The 14088-nt window shown below is 44.3% G+C and overlaps 1 protein-coding gene across 1 annotated transcript; it reads left to right on the forward strand.

Annotated features, from left to right (window-relative positions):
• Window positions 1–1491: 1491 nt before the first annotated feature.
• Window positions 1492–12590, forward strand: LOC109906834 (claudin-7-A-like). The gene is made up of 4 exons (XM_020504679.2): window positions 1492–2047; window positions 9652–9816; window positions 10824–10908; window positions 11660–12590. Exons 1-4 carry the CDS (start codon window positions 1825–1827, stop codon window positions 11832–11834), a joined length of 648 nt encoding a protein of 215 aa, XP_020360268.1. The 5' UTR covers window positions 1492–1824; the 3' UTR covers window positions 11835–12590.
• Window positions 12591–14088: the final 1498 nt, after the last annotated feature.

The following is a 14088-nucleotide window of genomic DNA, read 5'->3' on the forward strand; positions in this document are numbered from 1 at the left end:
AGGACATTCCTTAAATTACAAGGACCTTCATCCCAGCAACAATGGGCCCTTTGTTGACTCCCTGAGCCCAGCATCGAGGCCCCGGGCTTAGCTAGGAAGCGGCTGAACACTTGCCTAGTTTATACGTGACACTAATATGTGTCCTTCGACCTGATCTTGTCCACATTCTGGTTGTGCCCACATGGTATTAAAATGTGTCTCGTGTCTGTCCACAGTGGCAGTTGGTGTCAGTATGCTGTGATTGCTGGTGTGAGGGATTGAGATGTTTGGTGTACAGTCGAGCTTACATAAATGGTTCTCTACCACGCCAGTCAGGTATTTACGAGGCTAACAGTCTACTGTGAGAAGAGAAAGGGAGAGTGAGTTATGGCCCATGGCTGATCTGTAGCCTACCTTACTGTACAGAAGTAGGTCAGTGACACTGCAGCAGTTAGGGTCCAACACACATGTGACCGCACACACACAACTCCAGGTCGTAGTCAGTACACACATCATTATTCCCCCAAGGATTTTATTCTAGATTGTTAATGAGTTATTCTGTTGAGGTGTATCCTGTTTTTAATTACATAACTTCACAAACAAGTTTAACCTACTGACTTGCTAAACTGTGGACCTGCACAATGCAATCTGACTGTTGAATATTTTGGTATCACTTAAAACACTTAAAGCATGCCAGCAAAGCCACTACACAACACAACACTAAACATTAATTGCGCTATAACGTTGACGAAAGGTGCCCACAAACTCTTAGGGCTTACATAAAGCAAGCTAAGATTTTGATAGTATGATGTTGACATGATCAGTCCAATCAAAGCTACTGTAGATATGTAATTTTATCTGTGGCCAATGACCTTGAGCCTACTTGGCAGCACCCAAGGGGCTACAATTTTCTAGTTCTACCTTTGGTGTTGATGTAGTGTCCCCATGAGTGACAGAACACTGAGCCAATCACGGCGTAATGTTGAAACACCTGCATTTTGGAAGTGCCTTACTCAAGAAAACAAAAAAGATACCATGTATCTGCTTTATTAACTCAATGATATATATATATATATATTACATTGTTACACTGATATTATTATTGCATATTACACTGATATGTGACACATATAAATGCCAAAATACATGCAAAAACAGGAAAGCTCTGCCCCACCTGCCCTGCATGAAGGGTCTCCTCTGAAGGAAAGGCATCCCTCACTGGAAAACAAGTTCTAAGAAAAAGTTATTTATTGTCATTTGGCCAGTTGTTGAAGGTAAAATGTGAACCTGATGTGTCTCTAGACAGTTCCAGGAGAAAAGCAAGCAACGCTGAAGCTGAACAAATAGTTGCCGTCAGCCCGGTAGGAACTGTACGGTTGTTTTACAGTACCCACTTGCTCGAGAAACAATTGTAGCTTCCCTGGAATGAAGAAGTGGCATGGCTAATGGGCGTGACATAACGGTAAGGGCCCTGGGAGGAGGGGATGCGAGAAGAGACCTCTCACGCATCACCGGGCACGGTGACTGGACACACACACCCCCTCTCGGGCCCTCATGCAGAATTTAAATCCCCCTTCCCGCAAGCTCAGCACTACTATTCAAGGTGCGGCTCAAGCTGTAACAGGTGGAAAGGAGATCAAGAACCACAACAAGATTGTGTTTACTGACGCCATCCTGACGCGTTTAATGAAGATAGGTAGATCTACCTTGCAAATATAGACTGCATTAAGATAACCGTTGTGTGCCTTTGGACACGCACAAAAGGATTCATAGTTTTTTCATCAACAGAAACCTATTTATTTAGACATTAAAAAAATAATCGACAAAATAATTTTATTTTTAGAGATGGCAAACTCGGGAGTTCAACTTTTAGGATTCGCCCTGTCACTCGTCGGTGTCATTGCACTTATCGTGGGGACCATTCTTCCACAGTGGAAGATGTCTGCGTACGTAGGAGACAACATCATAACGGCGGTTGCCATGTACCAAGGACTATGGATGTCATGCGCTTTTCAGAGCACAGGGCAGCTCCAATGTAAAATCTACGACTCGATCCTGCAGCTAGACGGTGAGTATAAAAAACGAAATATTTATTCGACCGTTATATTTCTATGACGGTATGCGCGTCCTGTGCGCACCTCACGCACTGTGAATTACGCATGCATATAACCCGATAGGCTATCTTATTATCAAAGGAGGAATGTCATGAGTATGGTGACTTGTTTCGGGAAACTCTCATGTTGTACCAGTAAATGGAATTGATTGACGGGAGATACAGGTGAGCAGACATCTGAGCAGACAGCTGAGACGGTCAGCTGAGGTCCCCACCCATTTTCCTATGGAGCAGTTCTTGTTCAATGGAGCACATTGGTGTCACTGATAAAGGTGTCACCTCGGGACTGTTCGTCATTTAATTGCCCCTCTCGTGGTTATCATTTAGTAGCACCTTTTGTGTTATTATACAGTGGGATACTGTTAACTCCTTTCCAGGTGCCACACTCACTGACACTTCAATCACTCTGGATATTACTCTTGAAAAATCAATTACAAACGTATCTGACATTTACTCTTCTCAGAACCCCATTGAACACCTGGAGTTCTCAATCCTGTTACTGTTCCCGGCAACCTCTCCCCACCTCCCAACCCATTTTCCCCTCCCCTCTCTGCTGTCTATTCTCAAACGGTTGCGCCGGTCCACCCCCAAGGTGGTAATGCCCCCTGCCCATTCATCACCCACTATACCCTGGCATAGAAAGGTGGCACAGGGAGGGTGCTGACTGGGGCTCCCGATGCCAGAGATGTCCTGGTCCTAACTAACTAACTAATGGTGAACAACCAAAAGAGTTGCCATTGCAACAGCAACTCAGTAACCTGTGCAGGAATGTTATGCCCTTCCCCTCCCTCTTCCTCCCACCTCGGTTTGCCCTAGACCCTTAGGGCACCATAATGAAGAGAACCTGGGTGTAATTTGATATAACTCCCCATCTACTCTTCTTGGTTTCTCATGTCATACTGGTTGGTGAGAGGGTTGGTGAGAGGGTTGGTGAGATTTCATTGAACAGAGATGCCTGTTCAGATTTAGAACACTTAGAGTTCCAGTTTTTACTGGCTGTAACTGCTGACAGAGAGCAGGTTTGGGGGTTGTAGGAATGGTACAGGGGGGGGGGGGGTCAGGGTGGCACTGTTGAGTACAGAGGGGTGAGGGTGGCACCGTGGGGTACAGGGTGGGGAGTCTGGGTGGCACCGTGGGGTACAGGGGGGTTAGGGTGATATTCCATGGTATCCCCAATTTGCATGCCTGGCATGCCCTCATTGTGTTTATAATATAGCAGAGGAGGAATTTTTGTTCCTTCCTTCCTTTCTCTCTTCTCCTCCATCCCTCCATCCACCCATCCCTCCCTTTCTCCCTTTCTCCGTTTCTCAGGCCTGGACTTTTTTTTTGTGAACTCAGGAATGGCCTGGACTGGCACAGACTGGTTTGGGGTGGCCTCTGCTTCTCCCTTTCTGTCAGTTTTATGAGATGTGGTGACAGATTAGGGGGTCCTGACAGTAGCTTTCAATCCCCCCTCCCCTAAACAACAGCAGACTGTGTGATCATGCTCTCCACAGCCGATGAGGAGAAAGGGAGAGGAGAGGAGAGGAGAGGAAGGAAGGAAGGAAGGAAGGAAGGAAGGAAGGAAGGAAGGAAGGAAGGAAGGAAGGAAGGAAGGAAGGAAGGAAGGAAGGAAGGAAGGAAGGAAGGAAGGAAGGAAGGAAAAATTCCTGCTATATTATAAACACAATGAGGGCATGCCAGGCATGCAAATTGGGGATACCATGGAATATCACCCTAACCCCCCTGTACCCCACAGTACCACCGTTGCAAGAAATAGATCTCTGAACCTTTCACCTATTACTACCTGTCAGGGCAAGGAGATTGAGGTTGTAACCTCATATAAATATCTTGGAATTTTAATTGATGACAGCTTCTCTTTTTAATTGCATATTCAACAACTTACAAAAAAATTGAGGCTGAAATTGGGATTTTATTTTTGGAATAAGGCCTGTTTTTCTTTTGAAGCCAGAAGGAGGCTAGTATCAGCTACATTTATGCCGTTACTAGACTATGGGGATATTTTATATATGAATGCTTCCGCTCAGTGTTTGAGATCAATTGACACTCTTTACCATGGCACTTTGAGACTTTTAAACTACAAAACCCTTACGCACCACTGCACTTTGTATACCAGGGTTGGCTGGCCTTCTCTAGTTACTCGTAGGCTCACAGTCACTGGTATACTTTTATTTACAAAGCCATTTTGGGTTTACTACCTTTTTATTTGTGCATTTTTATTGTTCAGAAATATGGTGGGTACTCTCTTCGTTCGCTGGACTTTATCCTGCTAACTGTTCCAAATGTCCAAACTGAATTTGGTAAAAGGGCTTTTATGTACTCTGGGCCATCGTCTTGGAACACCTTACAAAATACTTTTAAACTGGAAGAACTTGTCCCGATTGGTGTTTTTAAATCACTGATGAAGGATTTGGAGGCTGATTCCCTGACCTGTCAATGTTTTTAATTAGCTGTTTTATACTCTTGTGAATTCAATGGTTTTTACTAGATTACTTGTAGTTTTTCATGTTATCTGTCTGTAATTTTTTTGTAATGACTTGGTGCTGCCTATCTTGGCCAGGGCGCTCTTGTAAAAAAGATTTTAATCTCAATGAGCCCTTCCTGGTTAAATAAAGGTTCAAACATTAAAAAAAAAATGTAAGACCTTTAGTCAAATTAAAATCTAATTGTATTTGTCACATGCTGCCAAATACAACAGGTGTAGATCTTACAGTGAAATGCTTACTTAATTAAAGACCTTAACCAACAATGCCGTTTTAAGAAAATACCCACCCCAAAAATTAAATAACAATAAGAGAGAAGAAAAACAAATAATTAAAGAGCAGCAGTAAATAACAATAGCAGGGTTATATACAGGGGGTACCGGTTCAGAGTCAATGTGTCAATGTGCGGGGACACATTGTCGAGGTAATTATGTACATGCAGGTAGGGTTACTAAAGTGGCTATGCATAGATGATAACAGAGAGAAGCAGAAGCGTGGGGGGGGGGGTAGTTTGGGTAGCCATTTGATTAGCTGTTCAGGAGTCTTATGGCTTGGGGGTAGAAGCTGTGTAGAAGCCTCTTGGAGCTAGACTTGGCGCTCTGGTACCGCTTGCCGAGCGGTAGCAGAGAGAACAATCTTTGACTTGGGTAGCTGGAGTCTTTGACAATTTTTAGGGCATCTGTAAAAACTTTTGAGGATCTGAGGACCCAAGTCTCCTGAGGGTGAAAAGGTTTTGTCTTGCCCTCTTCACGACTGTCTTGGTGTGCTTGGACCATGTTAGTTTGTTGGTGATGTGGACGCCAAGCTTTCAACCTGCTCCACTACAGCCCCGTCAATGAGAATGGTGGCGTGCTCAGTCCTCCTTTTCCTGTAGTCCACAATCATCTCCTTTGTCTTGATCAAGTTGGGGGAGAGGTTGTTGTCCTTGCACAACACGGCCAGGTCTCTGACCTCCTCCCTATAGGCTGTCTCGTCGTTGTCGGTGATCAGGATGTTGTGTCATCAGCAAACGTAATGATGGTGTTGGAGTTGTGGCTGGCGTGCAGTCATGAGTTAACAGGGATACAGGAGGGGACTGAGCATGCACCCCGAGGGGCCCCAGTGTTGAGGATCAGCGTGGCGGATGTGTTGTTACATACCCTTACCACCTAGGGGCGGCCCGTCAGGAAGTCCAGGATCCAGTTGCAGAGGGAGGTGTTTAGTCCCATGGTCTTTAGTTTAGTAATCAGCTTTGAGGGCACTATGGTGTTGAAGGCTGAGCTGTAGCCAATGAATAGCATTCTCACGTAGGTGTTCCTTTTGTCCAGGTGTGAAAGGGCAGTGTGGAGTGCAATAGAGATTGCATCATCTGTGGATTTGTTGGTACAGTATGCAAATTGGATTGGGTCTAGTGTTTCTGGGATAATGGTGTTGATGGGAGCCATGACCAGCCTTTGAAAGCATTTCATGGTTACAGACGTGAGTGCTATGGGTTGGTAGTCATGTAAGCAGGTTACCTTAGTGTTCTTGGGTACAGGGACTATGGTGGTGTGCTTGAAACATGTTGGTATAACAGACTCAGACAGGGAGAGGATGAAAATGTCAGTGAAGACACTTGCCAGTTGGTCAGCACATGCTCGGGGAACACGTTCTGGTAATTCGCCTGGCCCAGAGGCCTTGTGAATGTCGACCTCTGATACACTCATGCATGTTTCAGTGTTACTTGCCTCAAAGCGATTATAGATAAATAAAGTTATTTAGCTCATCTGGCAGGCTCGTGTCACTGGGCAGCTATCGGCTGTGCTTCCCTTCGTAGTCTGTAATAGTTTGCAAGCCCTGCCACATCCAACGAGCATCGGAGCCGGTATAGTACGATCCGATCTTAGTCCTGTATTGACGCTTTGCCTGTTTGATGGTTTGCCAGAGGGCATAGCGGGATTTCATATAAGCTTCCGGGTTAGAGTCCCGCTCCTTGAAAGCTGTGGCTGTACCCTTTAGCTCAGTGCGAATGTTGCCTGTAATCAATGGCTTCTGGTTGGGGTATGTACGTACAGTCACTGTGGGGACGACGTCCTCGATGCACTTATTGATAAAGCCAGTGACTGATGTGGTGTACTCCTCAATGCCATCGGAAGAATCCCGGAACATATTCCAGTATGTGCTAGCAAAACAGTCCTGTAGTTTAGCATCAGCTTCATCTGACCACTTTTTTATAGACCGAGTCACTGGTGCTTCCTGCTTTAATGTGTGCTTGTAAGCAGGAATCAGGAGGATAGAGTTATAGTTAGATTTGCCAAATGGAGGGCGAGGGAGAGCTTTGTACTGTGTGGAGTAAAGGTGGTCCAGAATTGTTTTCCCTCTGGTTGCACATTTAACATGCTGATAGAAATTCAGTAAAACTAATTTAAGTTTCCCTGCATTAAATTTACCGGACACTAGGAGCGGACACTAGGAGTGTTTTCCTGTTTGCTAATGGTGGAATACTGTTCATTGAGTGCGGTTTTAGTGCCAACCTCGCTTTGTGGTGGTATATAGACAGCTACAAAAAAATACAGATCTACAGCTTAACATGAGATGCTGTACCTCAGGCGAGCAAAACTTTGACACTTCCTTAGATATCGTGCACCAGCTGTTGTTTACATAAATGCCTAGGCACCCACCCCGTGTCTTACCAGAGGCTGCTGTTCTGTTTTGCCAATAGAGTGTGTAACCCGCCAGTCTTATGTTCTTAATGTCGTCGTTCAGCCAAGACTCGGTGAAACATAAGATATTACAGTTTTTAATGTCCTGTTGGTAGGCTATACGTGCTTTCAGTTCGCCCCATTTATTTTCCAGCGATTGAATGTTAGCTAGCAGAACGGAACGCAAGGGCTGATCCTCGCAAGGCACCCTGATCTTTTGCTTCGAAATCTCTGTTTCCTTCTCCAGCGAATCACGGGGATCGGTGCCTGATCGGGTGTCTGCAGTATATCCTCGTGTCCGACTCATTGAAGAAGAACTCCTTGTCCAATTTGAGGTAAATATAATTCCAGTTCTGATGTCCAGAAGCTCTTTTCGGTCATAAGAGACGGTAGCAGCAACATTATGTACAAAACGAACAATACGAACAATGCAAAAAATTATTTAGTTCAGAGCCGATAATACGGCAGCCCTACCCTCTGGCACCATCAGAAACTGGTCAACATTCACAAGGCTGTAGGGCCAGACAGATTACCAGGACGTGTTCTCCGAGCATGCGCTGACCAACTGGCATGTGTCTTCACTGACATTTTCAACCTCTTCCTGTCTGAGTCTGTAATACCAACATGTTTCAAGCAGACCACCATAGTCCCTGTGCCCAAGAACACTAAGGTAACCTGCCTAAAAGACTACCGACCCGTAGCACTCAAGTCTGTAGCCATGAAGTGCTTTGAAAGGCTGGTCGTGGCTCACATCAACACCATTATCCCAGAAACCTTAGACCCACTCCAATTTGCATACTGCCTGAAAGATCCACAGATAATGCAATCTCTATTGCACTCCACACTGCCCTTTCACACCTGGACCAAAGGAGTGCCTACGTGAGAATGCTATTCATTGACTACAGCGCAACGATCAACACCAATGTGCCCTCAAAGCTCGTCACTAAGCTAAGGACCCTGGGACTAAACACCTCCCTCTGCAACTGGATCCTGGACTTCCTGACGGGTCACCCCCAGGTGGTTTGGTTAGATAACAACATATCTGTCATGCTGATCCTCAAAACGAGGGCCCCTCAGGGTGCGTGCTCAGTCCCCTCCTGTACTCCCTGTTCACTCATGACTGCACAGCCAGGCACGACTCCAACACCATCATTAAATTTTCAGATGACACAACAGTGGTAGGCCTGATCACCGACAACGATGAGACAGCCTATAGGGAGACGGTCAGAGAACTGATCGTGTGGTGGAAGAACAACAACCTCTCCCTCAACGTGATCAAGACAAAGGAGATGATTGTGGACTACAGGAAAAGGAGGACCGAGAACGCCCCCATTCTCATCGATGGGGCTGTAGTGGAGCAGGTTGAGAACTTCAAGTTCCTTGGCATCCACATCACCAACAAACTAACATGGTCCAAGCACACCAAGACAGTCGTGAAGATGGCAAAACTCAAGTTTAGGTACAATAGGCTTCTAAACAGCTTCTACCCCCAAGCCACAAGACTCCTGAACATCTAATCAAATGGCTACCCAAACTATTTGCATTGCCCTCTTCTACGCTGTTGCTACTCTCTGTTATTATCTATGCATGGTCCCTTTAATAACTCTACCTACATGTATATATTACCTCAATTACCTCAACACTGGTGCCCCCGCACCTTTACTCGGAACCGGTACCTCCTGTATGTAGTTCCGCTATTGTTATTTTACTGCTGCTCTTTAGTTATTTGCTATTTTTATCTCTTACTTTTGGGGGGGGGTATTTTCTTAAAACTGCATTTATTTATTTAGTTTAATCTAACCTTTATTTCACTAGGCAAGTCAATTAAGAACAAATTCTTATTTACAATGATGGCCTAGCAAAAGGCAAAAGGCCTCCTGCGGGGACAGGGGCTGGGATTAAAAATACAAAATAAATCTAATATAAATATAGGACAAAACACACATCACGACAAGAGAGACAGCACAACACTACATAAAGAGAGACATAAGACAACATAATAGCAAGGCAGCAACACATGACAACACAGCATGGTAGTAACACAACATAACAACAACATGGTAGCAACACAACATGGTAGCAGCCCAAAACATGGTACAAACATAGTTGGTTAAGAGCTTGTAAGTAAGCATTTCACAATAAGGTCTACACCTGCTGTATTCGGCGCATGTGACAAATTAAATTTGATTTAGAAGAGAGAGAGAGATGGAGAGAGAGAGGGGGGTAGAGAGACTTGCTGATCTTTTATTTTAATTTTACATTCTGCAATATATCCCACAAGTCTATAAATTAAAGCTATCTATAGCTGTGCCACACCTCTCTCTCCCTCACTATCTTGCTACTCCTTTCCCTCCTCTCCCTTTCCTGCTCTCTCTCCTCTCCCTGGTGTGTGTATGTGTGTGCGTGTGTTTCTCAGGCACTCTCCAGGCCACCCGTGCCCTGATGATTGTTGGCATCATCGTATCCATCGCTGGGCTGGGCGTGGCCACCATGGGCATGAAGTGTACCACTTGTGGAGGAAACAACAAAGTGTGGAAGTCTCGCACCGCCATGACTGGAGGCGTCATTCTACTGGTTGGAGGTCAGTGAGTGAGAGAGAGAGAGAGAGAGAGAGAGAGAGAGAGAGAGAGAGAGAGAGCTATGTTAAAGGGACTATAGAGAGCAATCAGAATAATCACCACAAACATTATATGTTCTTAGGGTCCAGAGTTTTCCTTACATGGTCAAATGACTTGGTCATGAAAATCTCAGGGCCCTACTTTTTTAAAACATTCTTTCTAAGCTGGTCTGAGATCTGTGCTTATTATGTCACTTCGTCATTCTGGTCCCTAACAGGGGCATGGCTATATAGAGAGATCAAGAGAATCATCACAGGCATATACTGTATTTTTCTTTATGTGTAGGCACTTCTTATTTAACATTACATGAAAAGATCTGTGTTAGAGGTCACTTGGTCATTCTGGTCCAGCGTCTGAGATCTTAGAGAGTACTGTATGTAGGAGGTTTGACCCTTCATCTGGCCACCAGCTGCTCTCCCACTCATCTAAGCCTGACGAAGACCTTCGATTTGAAACGTTGCGCAATAAAAGTCACACTCATCTACTCTGGTTCCCCTGGAGGTCACATAGGGAGAGAATGGGGCATTTTTACTGACTCTGTGGCTATTACTCTGACACTGTTCCCTATTTAGGGCCTATAGGGATCTGGTCAAAAGTAGTGCACAATATAGGGAATAGTGTGCCATTTGGGATGCTGGTTGTTACTGTTATATAAGAGGTAATTATTAACTCTCATCAGACAATGGCAGTAAAATCTAATGGTTAGGGCCTGTTATTCACAAAGGGTCTCAGAATAGAAGTGCTGATCTAGGATCCGTTCATTATTTTAGATTATAATTAATGGACAGGGGGGACTAGATTTTTGCTCATTTGAAGACTCATAGGTCAATGGCAGTAAACAGCTAATGACTGGAACTCAATAGCTAGCCTCCCATTGACTTCTTGAGTGTATGGCTCCCCTCTCTCAAATACCTCTTTATGATGTCTCGATGTACTGATCTGTCTGTATCTGTTTGATCTTCTCCTTCAGCTCTGTGTGCATTAGTGGCCTGCTCGTGGTTCGCTCATAATCTCATCCGGGCCTTCTATAACCCGTATTCTCCTGTCAACACCAAGTAAGTATCCCTACAAAATTCCTGAATGTATTGGCCTTTCCCTTCTATTGAGTGGTCTTATTTAAAAAAAGGTCCAATATGCAGAAATCGCGCCGCCATTTCCTGGCTTCTAAAATTCTAATAGTTCACCAAATATCAGTTTGTGACAAAACAAACAACCCCTAGTGTAGTGCAGGGGTAGGTAGCCATGGTCCTCGTAGAATGCCGCATCCACTTCATGTTTTTTATTTAACTGACCTGGAAGACCAGGTGTATTGAATTTAGGCAATCACTGAACTAATCAATTTACTCAATTGGGCAGGTGGGGTGCCTAGTTGGGACAAAGGGTTGCCTAATCCTGAGTTAGAGAATCATTGTATCATCTGAACCACTATGAAATATATTTTCAATAACCAAAAATATTGTATTTTCAGATGTTTGAATCTGGTGTACAAAAACTAAAGTAAAAGACACAAAAACGAAACGAGAAAAAAAATGAACGAGAACCATAGAAATAGAGCACATAGAAGAGAGCTATCACTTCTTAGACTTGCTTTCAATGCAAATTACAGATCTATAACTACCATTTCTATGTGCAGTAATACCTATCAAGCAAAGTTGGCTTGGCGCCGTCTTAAGTCTTTGATTATTGACTTAAAATAATGCAAGGCTGCAGAAAAAATGTGCACACCACATGGCTTTCCAGGAGAATAATGTAAGAACACTGTTCTAGAACAACGTCTCACTCTTCTCTCCATCTCCCCAATAACAGGTTTGAGTTTGGGGCAGCCATCTTCATCGCCTGGGGGGGTTCTTTCCTGGACCTGCTGGGGGGAGCCATGCTGGCATCTTCCTGCCCCAGGAGTAAAAAGCCGGTGCCCAAATACCCTGTCATGAGTGGCATGAGTGCTCTCTCACCATCCAGCAGCACCAAGGAGTACGTGTGAGCTAAATCATGCTGCCAGGTTATAATGAGATTCACAGAAATTGTTGTGAGGTTTACAGATATGCCCACACCCCACTCCACCCCAGCAGGGCCGTTGTGATGTCTCTCACCCGCTCCCAAAATTCCACAATTGTTTATGAGTGGACCTCACAAATACACTATAATTGGTTCTTGGATCCCCCTTATATTATGTTTTAGGGTGCATGTTCTAGTATTACACAAACACACACTTCTCTTATTACAGCCAAGATGCAGCATCATGGCAAACACTCACCTCCATGTAAGAAACACTGTCTACTTAAATGAACATTTCCTTTGTAATTGAAGGTAGTCAATTAAACTTGTTGTGGTGCTAAGGTCCTACTCTTGGCATACTCATGGGAGTTTATGTATGTAAAATAGGAAACTGGACTAGCGCACCACCAATACTTTTACAATGGAGTTTTTTGTAGACATGACCATCTCCAATTGTGTTCAATGTTCAATCCAAGTGGAACTTCACACTAGTTGTGAGTGACTGCATACGCTATGGTGAATCACCGGACAATTCACTGTTGCACTCCAAAAGGGGGAGGGGCTTTTCATACAGGCCTGCAATGTACTCTGTCCCATTATAAAATCTCTCAGAACAGAGATTCTCAACAGGTGCATTATTACAGGAAGTGTTTGTTTTTATTATTGTACTATGTAATATACAGTGCATTCGGAAAGTATTCAGACCACTTCCCTTTATCCACATGTTGTTGCATTACAGCCTTTATATAAAATGTGTCAAATAAAATAAAATCCTCATCAATCTACATGCAATGTCCCATAACGGCAAAGCAAAAATAGGTTTAGAAGTTATTGCAAATGTATAAAAAAAATATTTTTTTAAGAAATACCTTATTTACATCACTATTCAGACACTGCTATGAGACTCGAAATTGAGCTCAGGTGCATCCTGTTTCCCTTTGATCATCCTTGAGATGTTTCTACAACTTGATTGGACTCCACCTGTGGTAAATTCAATTGATTGGACATGATTTGGAAAGACACACACCTGTCTATATAAAGGTCCCACAGTTGACAGTGCATGTCAGAGCAAAAACCAAGCCATGACGTCGAAGGGATTGTCGGTAGAGCTCCGAGACAGGATTGTGTCAAGGCACAGATCTGGGGAAGGGTACCAAAAAATGTCTGCAGCATTGAAGGTCCTCAAGAAAACAGTGACCTCCACGATTCTTAAATGGAAGAAGTTTGGCACCAGCAAAACTATTCCTAGAGCTGGCCACCCGCCCAAACTGAGCAATCGTGGAGGTGACCAAGAACCTGATGGTCACTATGACAGAGCTCCAGAGTTCCTCCGTGGAGATGGGAGAACCTTCCAGAAGGACAACCATCTCTGCAGCACTCCACCAATCAGGCCAGACAGAAGCCACTCCTAAAAGGCACATGACAGCCCACTTGGAGTTTGCCAAAAGGCACCTAAAGGACTCTCAGATCATGAGAAACAAAATTCTCAGGTTTGATGAAACCAAGATTGAACTCTTTGGCCTGAATGCCAAGCGTTACGTCTGGAGGAAACCTGGCACCATCCCTACGGTGAAGCATGGTGGTGGCAGTATCATTCTGTGGGGATGTTTTTCAGCGGCAGGGACTGGGAGACTTGTCAGGATCGAGGGAAAGATGAACCTGCCCCAGAGTGCTCAGGACCTCAGGCTGGGGCGAAGGTTCACCTTCCAACAGGACAACCCTAAGCACACAGCCAAGACATTGCAGGAGTGGCTTTGGGACAAGTCTCCAAATGTCCTTGAGTGGCCCAGTCAGAGCCCGGACTTGAACCCGATCGAACATCTCTGGAGAGACCTTGAAATAGCTGTGCAGCGATGCTCCCCATCCAACCTGACAGAGAAGAATGGGAGAGATTCTCCAATACAGGTGTGCCAAGCTTGTAGCTTCATACCCAAGAAGACTCAAGGCTGTAATAGATGCCAAAGATGCTTCAACAAAGTACTGAGTAAAGAGTCTGAACACTTATGTAAATGTGATATTTCAGTTTTCAAAATTTCTACAAACCTGTTTTTTCTTTGTCATTATGGGGTATTGTGTATAGATTGATGAGGGGAAAAAACAATTTCATCCATTTTAGAATAAGGCTGTAACGTAACAAAATGTGGAAACAGTCAAGGGGTCTGAATACTTTCCGAATGCACTGTACATTATCATCAAACTTGGTTTATTATGTGTTTTATCATTTGTTCATTATTCTGTAT

Source organism: Oncorhynchus kisutch, linkage group LG16, assembly GCF_002021735.2.
Source record: "Oncorhynchus kisutch isolate 150728-3 linkage group LG16, Okis_V2, whole genome shotgun sequence".
In the NCBI taxonomy this organism is placed as follows: domain Eukaryota; kingdom Metazoa; phylum Chordata; class Actinopteri; order Salmoniformes; family Salmonidae; genus Oncorhynchus; species Oncorhynchus kisutch.

Excerpts from the sequence above, each read along its gene's own strand:
- LOC109906834 (XM_020504679.2), top strand. The coding sequence starts at position 1,825 with ATGGCAAACTCGGGAGTTCAACTTTTAGGATTCGCCCTGTCACTCGTC. Across the intron at positions 2,048-9,651 it reads CTCGATCCTGCAGCTAGACG|GCACTCTCCAGGCCACCCGT; the intron begins GTGAGTATAAAA and ends TGTGTTTCTCAG. Across the intron at positions 9,817-10,823 it reads CGTCATTCTACTGGTTGGAG|CTCTGTGTGCATTAGTGGCC; the intron begins GTCAGTGAGTGA and ends CTTCTCCTTCAG.